The sequence below is a fragment of the Physeter macrocephalus genome, chromosome 6 (assembly GCF_002837175.3).
Source record: "Physeter macrocephalus isolate SW-GA chromosome 6, ASM283717v5, whole genome shotgun sequence".
In the NCBI taxonomy this organism is placed as follows: domain Eukaryota; kingdom Metazoa; phylum Chordata; class Mammalia; order Artiodactyla; family Physeteridae; genus Physeter; species Physeter macrocephalus.
The window spans coordinates 73,683,854-73,695,140 of NC_041219.1; the positions used below are offsets into that span (position 1 = coordinate 73,683,854).

At 35.6% G+C, this 11,287-nt stretch overlaps 1 protein-coding gene across 6 annotated transcripts in view; it reads right to left on the reverse strand.

The window, feature by feature from the left end:
* Nucleotides 1-11,287, reverse strand: part of ITPR2 (inositol 1,4,5-trisphosphate receptor type 2) — a 537,217-nt gene that overhangs the window by 148,509 nt on the left and 377,421 nt on the right. For all 6 annotated transcript variants that reach the window (XM_024129066.3, XM_028491109.2, XM_028491111.2 and 3 more), the window contains 4 exons: nt 8,646-8,846; nt 6,463-6,573; nt 2,123-2,218; nt 522-644 (listed from right to left, as the gene is read on the reverse strand). In XM_024129066.3, coding sequence (XP_023984834.1) covers nt 522-644; nt 2,123-2,218; nt 6,463-6,573; nt 8,646-8,846 — 531 coding nt within the window. The remainder of the gene's footprint in view (nt 1-521; nt 645-2,122; nt 2,219-6,462; nt 6,574-8,645; nt 8,847-11,287) is intronic.

Consider the following 11,287-nt stretch of genomic DNA (forward strand, 5'->3'; position numbering starts at 1 on the left):
ACGAGTTACTAGAAAATAGAAATGGTTTTCCTTCAAAAGACTGTAAATTTAGCCTTATATTTATTAGAAGTCCAATAAAACCCAGTTAGAGGCTGCCACTTTAGAGCTTCTGCAGGAAACACGCCAACCTACAATTCAAAGAGGCCAGAAGCCTGTTTTGACCTGAATGCAATCCCTTACTTCATACTCTCTATCTTCTCAGTAGCCTCTTTCCTCTCGCCTTCAAGACTTCCATCTGTTGCTGTGGTTTACCTATTCCTCAGGCTCTGACATGGGATTGTCTCCTCCCTGCTGGCCCAGTTTTTGGTACTAAGTATTGCTTTCTTGTGCACCAGCCCCTAGCACAGCCCTGGAGGTACCATCAGGCATTCTAGGAGCTCTTTCTTCTCCTTGACCCAGAGCAATGAAGGCAAGTGCTGAAAAAATGGAGGGACCAGAACTTGAAAATATGATAGCAAGCGTTGACACAAGACATGATTGATAAGATTAGCAAAACAATATAAAGATATAAAATGTGACACCTGATGGGCCAGAATATAGATATTGTGTCCAACATCTTTTGGGGAAACACCATCATCTCCGCCCTCATGATCCCCATGATCGCATTCCAATCCTTGGTTATAGGCATTCTTCACCACATCCACCTATCAAAAAACAAAGGGGAACAAGAAGGCTTGAAATGCCACAAACAACATGCATTTACATCATCTATGAGGTGGGATTAAACCTTGGAATGATTCCTAAGACTTGAAAAGTATAAAAGAATTCTAAATGAAAACAGCCAAGGAAACCATCTGTATTTAAATGAATATGGAAGTATTTTCCTACAATATTCCCTGTTTTCTTTGCAAAATTTGGCTTTGGTTTTTTAATGTTGACTGTGCCAAAGTTCCCATCAACTGGGAGATGTTGGAACCCTGATAAGCATCCATTATTTATTAAGGGCCCACTAATAACAAGAACACATGGTGCTGGACACCGTTTTCTGCCCTGAGGACCCAACAGTGGATACAACAGAGTATCTGCCCTCAGGGAACTTACTGTCAGCCAATCAAGAGGCCAACACAACTGTGAGGCACTCAGCAAGCACAGGGCAGGGCCACTAACTCAGGCAAGAAGTTGAGGGTAGGTCACAAGGAGGAAGTAGATGATGGGATAAAAATGTTGTAGGCAAAGGAAATGGTATTTTCAAAGGGGTATTGTGCAGAGATATTGTCGAATGAATATATAACTCACTGCCCCATTTAACTGTAAGGATAAGGAATGCCTTGCTCCTCTTAGCCCACTGGCTTCCATGGATGGAGTTTTTTGTTTTTGTTTTTTGCAGGTCCTATGCTCTCATTAAATGTATGTTAAATCAAACTGCATCTTATCTTTCTCTTTATCTGCCTTCTTTGAATCCATCCCTTACTATTAAAGAGAGCAAAAGAGTGCCTTCATAGGTTTCCCCATAGCACCAACAGTGGTGTTTATAAGACTGGGCCTTAAGTCATTGGGGCACTGGCTCATACGGTTTGAGAATGTTCTCAATGCTTTTGAAACCCAATGATTTTAAAGCATGACGATATTTCTTCATAATTTCCATGTCACAAGTGAGGAGGAAAATGTAACTTCTACAACAGGAAGACACACTAATGATCTCTGTGCAATTCCCAGGAGGTCTCCACACAGTTTCCTCTAGGCTGAGTACTGTGTAACATTTTACTAATAAGAACAATTACCAAAGATATTTATTTTGTTTTTATTTTCAGAAAGAGGTATAAATAAAATTTTTGAGGGGTACAAACATTTTTATATACCTTCCTCACCTATATTCCAATACACAAACTAAAGCAAAATTTCTTTCTGGCAAAAAATAATTTGCAGATACGTTAGGTAAGTGTGAAAATCTAGTTAAGAAAAGCACTTAAAGTGGATAAAGCCAATGAAGAAATAAGGACCCAAATCACACAGGCCTTCGCTATTCATGGGGCTTCTGAGCTTTTTGTACTAGCAGGTCTTGATGTGCCATCGTGCCTTGGTAGAGCAGTGAAAGCCACTAGACTTTTCCCCTGACATGCATACTATAAATTGTCCCTTTTAGGTTACACATTATTAACACAGCTTTCAAAAGTTTTCTTACCAGTTCTCTGGGTCTCATGTTAAATAGAATTCTTTCTGCATTCTCACTGTCATGTCTACTTTCCATGATGGCCAACAAAAGCTTGGAGGCATTGTTCTAGAGAAACAGATTGAGTTGATACACATGAAAGGTCTATTTCATGGATTAATGATCCCCTCTATTTGTTTTAATTGAGATTATCAGGACTATTTTTTTTTTTAAATCAAGCAGAATTTTAAACGGCTAATTTTGTTTGGCTTATTAACATTTTAAAATAGAGTATTTTACTTTATTGTTAACACAAAATAAAAATAATGAATATGAGAGATATGTTGTTACAAAGGATATTTTAAATATTGGTGAAAAGGAATTTTAAACACAAAATTGAGTTTATATATAATGCATTAAAATCTAATCATATCTTCCTTGACTATTTCCTAAATAGGCATTTCTATGATGAAACTTTAACAAGACACAAGTATCAATGACATATTTCACAAAAATGGCATATAATTTACAAAGAATTTAGCATAATTGTTTTAACATGAAACATTAACACACACTAGCAAATCAAAATTTTAAAAAAATTTGAGCAATAATTAGTGAAAATTAATCTATAAAATTCTAAATTCATGAGTTAGAAACAAAATATTTATTGATAACGGTTTACTAGTCTCCCTACATGGTAGTATATATGCAACATTTTTTCCATCTGGGTTGTAGAAGAATAATATTTTCTATTTCTGTTTAATAGAGAATAAAAACAGCTTATGTTGTCTTTGGTGTTTTCTAATTTAGTTTATAAATATATTGTCTCAAACATGCTTACCTATAGAAATCAAAAATGTTTCTGATACAGCCAATTCATTATCCAAAACGGGTACAACATAGTTATACACCATCTTGCAACACAAAGTACAATATCCTCAACATTTGGAATGATGTTTCTTTTTTTTTAAGTCTTTATTGAATTTGTTACAATATTGCTTCTGTTTTAAGTTTTGGTTTTTTGGCCGCAAGGCATGTGGGATCTTAGTTCCCCAACCAGGGATCAAACCTGCACCCCCTACACTGGAAGGTGAAGTCTTAACCACTGGACCGCCAGGGAAGTCCCTGGAATGATGTTTCTTTATACTGTGTTTTCAATAGCACTGCCCTAGAATTCTGGCAAACTGCAAGATGATAAAAAGGACCTGTGAGATATTTCTATAGTGTTTTTGTAATATTCACTTAGATAAATCTCAACCTCCACACACGCAGAGTCAAATGGCTCTAAGATGCTTCTTAGTGACTCAAAATTAACATCTTATGGGATGAAAACTTAAATTGAATCAGTTGTTTGGTGATGTAGGCATCCACAATACAAATTTTGTTAAAGTTGTGTAAATTAATTACACTGGATTTTTTTTTTTTTTTTTTTTTTTTTTTTGGTGGTACGCGGGCGTCTCACTGTTGTGGCCTCTCCCGTTGCGGAGCACAGGCTCCGGACGCGCAGGCTCAGCGGCCATGGCTCACGGGCCCAGCCGCTCCGCGGCACGTGGGATCTTCCCGGACCGGGGCACGAACCCGCGTCCCCTGCATCGGCAGACGGACTCTAAACCACTGCGCCACCAGGAAAGCCCCACTGGATGTTTTTAATACCAAATTCTACCCAGCTATTTTTCTTTCAGAAATACAGCCCATTGATTAAATGGCTAATATTAGTAACGATGATGATAATGTGATGGTGATGATGATGCCAACGTCACTAACCCATCCTAAAAAGATGTTAGGATTTTGTGGGAAAGGTAGCATTATTTTTTCTGTTCCATTTTCAACTTTTACAGATTTGTACTAATCCTAAAATTCCTTTTTTATAACCGAACATCCCATATAAACAACATACCTAAAAAAATAAGGCTCCAGTGTTAGTGGAGAGCTTAGATCCTTAGAGCAATATTAATTGACCCCATAGAATTGAAAACTAAAACCCTGGCAACGCTAACGGTACTCTCTAATGAACCTCACTCAGCAGGCCCAATACATAATAGCTTAAAAATACATCCAATTTCAGAATGCTATTGGCAATATGGTATTTTTTCTGACCAATCTTTTTCATACTATGTTGGAGGAATAGAAATCTTGTAAATGACTTACTGAAATTTGAATCAGTTTGAAAGTACAAGAGCCTATATATGCTAAGAAATCAAATTCATGTGTGTTAATAGAGGATTTTCTTCCAAAGGAAGCTGGAGTCCTTAGAAGAAAAAAAAAAACAACAAAAAACCAACAATAGTAACAAAAAAACCTACCTATTTATAAATTCAGCACTTTATAGTCCCAGATCAGTTATGAAATATAAATTAAAAGGGACAAGATATATGTACGAGAAAATTCATAAAATGGTATAGTAAATTAGTAAAGTTAAATATACTTAAAATTATAACTGGTTAAGTAATTAAATTTAATGGTGAATGGTATAAAATAAAACCTAAACATTTTTAATATGGACTCTATAATGTTCTGGAGAATTTATAATTAAAAGCATACTACCTATACCTTCTAAAATTTGCCAATACACTATATCATTCTGTCTTACAAACATTGTTCTCATATTGGCCATTATGTACAAAGCCTCATGGATTGTTTAGAAATGTACACTCACCTCTTTCTTTAAGTAGAAAACTATGAATATTTCAAGTCAAATTCATTCATTTTGTATTTTATACATACCTTGATCTAGCCAACTGTCATATTTTAAAAAGGTATATATAAATTATGCCTAGAAACATAAATGAAATTTTAAATGACCCTTTTTCAAAAAAGATTTCCATTTGAGTAGCCAAGAGTATCTTTGTACTGTTAAGTCATACCCCATCATTTAATTTAGGCTTTTTTACATAGGTCTGGATTTGTAAATAATCTGTATGCCTATACTTTGATAAATCCTTCAGTATTTTCCCCCATTAAGTTATGTCAATTAAGAGTGAGACTTAGGGACTCCCCTGGAGGACCAGTGGTTAGACTCTGCGCTTTCACTGCCGAGGGCCCAGGTTCAATCCTTGTAGCTGGGGAACTAAAATCCCACAAGCCTCGTGGCATGGCCAAAAAAAAGAAAGAGAGAGAGAGAGATTTAAAGGTATAGTCTCTAGGTAAATAAAGGATTTAAAAAGCCTGTTTCTTTATGAATTATGGTTAAAAATGAATTCAAGATATAATAATTTTTTTTCTAGTAATTCAAATCAAGCTGTCTGTTATATAGGCCTAGGCTGTTTTTACTAAATGAAGCATGAAGCTAATTAGGAAAAGGACACACGTTCAATCTACATACGGATCACCTTCTTTCTGATCTATGAAGATAAATACCCAAAGATTATATATATTGCAAATGAAAACAGTGAACTTATCTCTTTGTTTGCTCATTAAGAGCCATTAGCACAATCTCCACATAAGTAGGATATATATATATAATATATATTCCATTATATATCTAAATCTATATTTAGAAACATAATTATAGAAATATCATTTCTATTCTTCTTGGTCATAAATTTACCCATTAAAAAGTTAAACTTTATTCTCGCTATGATATTGGATCGACCTGTCTTTACAGAAAAATTTTATTTAACCAATGATTTTTAAACCTGTTTAACACTAAACATATGTGGTCTTTAATAATTCATCTCAATTGAATAGCATGCCTTTATATTTGGGATTATTTAGTTTCTTGTGTATATTCAATTATCTGTTTCTACTTGAACAAAAGTTGAAGAAATTTTTTTCAAAATGCCATTGTGCTCCTGACCTCTGATAAATGGAACTGCTGGGAAGTATGCACATGGTTTAAGTTGAAGCACCTCCTCAAAGGGAGTGTGAAAATGACTTAGCTTATTTGGGGAAAAAGATAAGATTCTAATATATAATAAAAGAAAACAACTTTTAGAAAGTAGAGAGACATAAAACTAAAATGCATCCCTCCTCTGACATAGTCTCATTAATCATGACTTGCTAGATAGAATTCTGTAGTCAAGACGAATTAAAAATATATGGGATAGTGAATGTTCAGAACCTTTGCTCCTCTATATAATGAAAAATAGAAAATAAAAGCAGAAGAAAAGCAGCAAAACAAAGTGGCTGCTTAAAAAAACTTCCAGTAAAGTACCCTCCAACTAACATTACCTCAAATCTTATTTGACACTTTATCAGGAATTTAGTGCTCACTGTGCTTTTACTATCCCTTTCTGCCAATTCATTAGTTGAAAATACGATAATACCTTGCTTTTTACAAGACCTACTTGGAGATTGAGAGTCAACTCTGAAAGGGAGTTTTATATAGAGAATGTCACTCCCCCCATAACCCCTGAATAGTGGATTTACTCTACCTTTAGTTGGAGCACCAGGTCCATTCGATATTTACCAAGAGGGTTTATGTCATTTAGAATCAAAGCAATGATGATATCAATCCCATTAGATTCATGAGTAGCAATACATGTCTAGAAAACAAAATGTTTATAAAATAACACTCTATTTATGATATAAGTGCACTAGAAGCCATGACATAAAATTACAGAATCACCTTAGCCTTTCGACTTTTAAAATATAATTAAAATTTAACTTTGAGATTAAGTCTAAGATAAGTCAAAAGTTTAACTTTAACTTATTCTTTTGCATAGAGTCTGACTATTGGTTGATTAGTATTAGTTAAACGGCTTTGTATGAAGAACACAGAGATAGACATTGTATGAAACAGGTATCTTTTCAATGAACCATTTTAACAGAATTTCAAAGAACAATGGTTAAGTAAAACACTCAGTCAATAAATTCTAATATGACCTTCATTAGAGGAATTCCTTAAATTTAGAATTTTAAGATCTGATCTATCCAGGCTAAGAGAATATTCCTGTTTATAAAAGGAATGTGCCCCTTATGCCCAAGGTTTGTAAGTAAACTTTATTGGAAATGATGTAGCAACTTCATTTATCTGCTACTTAATGCTAAATGCTGTTTATCATTCTGGGTGGCAGCAGACAGGGAATACAGGCACCTCCTGATGTTTTGGAGACATCTTGTCAATTATGGTGGTTGAGGGAAAAGGTCAGAAGATTCCTTAAACTTAAGTGATTCACAGAGGAATCTGACTTGAGAAAAGCTTATAAAATATCCTGAGAGATAAATGTCAGTATTTTGAAGGTTAGTGTCTACTGTGCTAGGACTCTGAATTCAATTCATTTTATAGGACTTGAAAATCAGGAACTTGTGGGTTGGAGTTTGTGGAACTACACCTTACCACACAGCACCCACTGTCAAGGTGTCTGAAAAATTGAAACCCACATAAGATAAATGAGAAAGAGTAAAAATCAAGGTGACTCTGAAAGGACTGTTATTTTTCAGAATGGGCTTCATTTCTCCTTTCATACAAGGAAATTTTTACTCCCCTGACACCCAAGAGAGGTGTTTTCCATTCATCTTCTACATCTCCTGAGGTTCTTCTGATTGTTAAAATGTTTGATAAACTTAGAGGGAATCAATTTGCAGATCGTTTCTGGAATTTGCTAGCCACTTTCTTTCTTTCCACACACTTCCAGAGCATGGGGTTCATAGTAAGTAGAGTATACGGGATTCATGCTATTTTATTATTAATTTCTACTTTTAGAACTTACCTGATTTAGTAAAAAACCAAGAGTGGAGAATACCTGTTTTCTGTTATAGATATACATGATTTTAACCAACAACAAAACCAAATCTTTGAATGTGCATATATTTCCTTAACTTTAAATCAACAGTTAGGTTTTCTTGTATCGTTGCCCTAGGAGAGGGAAATATAATACAGTGCAAAATCCACAAACTCTTTCACCATGTCACGTGCATATTACGGGGGGGGGGGGAAGAAGTATGCCCCTAACAAATTATTTATGTCAATAACTGTGTTTTTGTTTTACATACCTATGTATTTACTTGTATGTGTGTGTGCATTTTTGTACATATACATCATATAATTCACAATAGAAAAGCAAATTACTTTTTTCACTTTTCTATATTAAGCACCGATATTTGGTCTCAATGGCTTCTTTACAATTAATATCCATAAATGTTTGTGACTTGAAAACTCTTCCTTCCAGGGTGGATCCATGCTTGTGATGGTAGCCCTATAACAACCTATGTAGATGTGAACAGTCAGTAAATTCCAGGGTGCCCCCTGCTTTACTAGCCCAAGTGTTCTACCGTCTACTCCTTCAATGGGAGTTGATGCCACAAATCCTGGAAAGATTGACTAAAGATGAAAACTGATCAATGATGAAAAAACGTATTTTACGTTTTTTGATAACTCTGATTTTTATCTGGAATATTTTCATGGGAATTTCCTTTTATGGTGAAATTAAAATATGGCATAGTATTTGTTAGTCCATAATTCAGTCTTCGTATGTTTTGTTAGGAAAGTAAAAATATCTGGCAAAGCAAGAAGAAAGATCTTTTACATGCACACAAAGCTTGGCTCCTTCACCAATCTGATCCTTTCGCTGACTGGTCAGAATACTTGTGCGTGAAGGACTGCTTTCACAGTTACCTGATTTTCATGGCATGGGCCCTGGCAATACTCAGTCAAGCTCTCCAGAGTCTGGTTGACCAGCACTACATTCTTCTCATTGATGTAGAGACCCAAGAGGCCCAGGCCACCTGTCGTACTTCCACAAATGCAGTCCAAAAACTGAAGGGTCTCACAGACAAGGTTGTAATTTGTTTTGTTGTTTTGATTCCTCAAGAAATTCTAAAGGCAAAAGAAAGCATACCTGAAGCATTAAAAAAAAAATCACTGTGCTAATTGTTTTCAGTTCTCTCCCTATGAGTGTTTTTCTAACTCGAGAGGATCCCCGTGGCAATGTGGGATGGAATTGCACTTTATATGGAAGCATTTGCATTTATTAAATTTCTCCTGGGTTTAAGAAATAAAAGATGCATTTTTTCCCAAGCATCTATATTTATCAGTATGGCTCATAACAAATATTTCTCAAAGTCATTGTCTTAAAACTATATACAAAGGGCAAAAACAATAGGTAGTAGGAAAAGGAGAAGGAAAAAGAAACTGGAAAGAAATTCATTAGGGAAAGAAGAAATCAAATATTCAACTAAATGATCCCTTATAAACAGTGTAGCGTCAAACAGTAAATGATGCAACCATTATGGAGGGCAACTTGAAGCACCTATCAATATTTTCAGTTAACATACAACTGCAAAGAGGTTCACGGCATACTGCTTATAACAGCCCAAACTGGAAACCGCACCATACCCATCACAATGTGACTGATTTAATAAATAAATGTACATCCAAACACTGGAATATTTTGAAGCTATAAGAATGAGGTACTTCAAAATGTACTGATATAAACATAATCTAGTAATAAGTAATTTAGTAATAAGATATATTACTAAATGATAAAAGTAAGTGGAAGACCATTATATTGTGTGTGCATTTTTTAAAAGGTTTACACGTACAGATCAGTATGCTTATATCTGCATAAAAATTTCTGGAAGGAAACACAACCTGTTAGAGTGATTTTGAGACCTTGCCCGCTTGCTGACAGATGTGGTCCAGTAGCTGAAGCAGCCGAGGCCCTGCAGGAACCTAATCGGTAGACAGTGGCGGACCCTCTCTAGAACCAAGTCTATCGAGAGATTATGCATTCTGTCCAGCAAAGGCCATGGGTAAGCATCCACACGGTCTCAATGCTCTTGCTAGAGGTGAGATGTTACAGCAAACTATATGACAGCTTAGAGGACTTTCCATACATATTGCTGAGGGAATAAGAATCTTATCGATCTTTAAAGAACCAACTTCTGCAGAGGGCAGACAGCAGAAGCAAGAATTACAGTCCTGCAGCCTATGGAACAAAAACCACATTCACAGAAAGAGAGACAAGATGAAAAGGCAGAGGGCTATGTACCAGATGAAGGAACACGATAAAACCCCAGAAAAAAAACTAAATTAAGTGGAGATAGGCAACCTTCCAGAAAAAAAATTCAGAATAACGATAGTGAAGATGATCCAGGACCTTGGAAAAAGAATGGAGGCAAAGATCGAAAAGATGAAAGAAATGTTTAACAAAGACCCAGAAGAACTAAAGAACAAACAAACAGAGATGAACAACACAATAACTGAAATGAAAACTACACTAGAAGGAAGCAATAGCAGAAAAACTGAGGCAGAAGAACGGATAAGTGACTAGGAAGACAGAATGGTGGAATTCACTGCTGTGGAACAGAATAAAGAAAAAAATGAAAAGAAATAAAGACTGCCTAAGAGACCTCTGGGACAACATTAAATGCAACAACATTCGCATTATAGGGGTCCCAGAAGGAGAAGAGAGAGAGAAAGGACCAGAGAAAATATGTGAAGAGATTATAGTCGAAAACATCCCTAACTTGGGAAAGGAAACAACAACCCAAGTCCAGGAAATGCAGTGAGTCCCATACAGGATAAACCCAAGGAGAAACATGCCGAGACACATAGTAATCAAATTGGCAAAAATTAAAGACAAAGAAAAATTATTGAAAGCAGCAAGTGAAAAATGACAAATAATATACAAGGGAATTCCCATAAGGTTAACAACTGATTTCTCAGCAGAAACTCTACAGTCAGAATGGAGTGGCATGATATACTTAAAGTGATGAAAGGGAAGAACCTACAACCGACATTACTCTACCCAGCAAGAATCTCATTCAGATTCGATGGAGAAATCAAAAGCTTTACAGAGAAGCAAAAGCTAAGAGAAGTCAGCATCACCAAACCAGCTCTACAACAAATGCTAAAGGAACTTCTCTAAGTGGCAAACACAAGAGAAGAAAAGGACCTACGAAAACAAACCCAAAACAATTAAGAAAGTGGTAATAGGAATATACATATCAATAATAACCCTAAACGTGAATGGATTAAATGCTCTAACCAAAAGACACAGGCTTGCTGAATGGATGCAAAAACAAGACCCATACCTATGCTGTCTACAAGACACCCACTAGAGACCTAGGGAAACATTCATACTGAAAGTGAGGGGATGGAAAAAGATACTCCACACTTACACCAACGGACAGATCATCCAAAATGAAAATAAATAAGGAAACAGGTTTAAATGACACAATAGACTATATGGATTTAATTGATATTTATAGGACATTCCACCCCAAAACATCAGATTACACTTTCTTCTCAAGTGC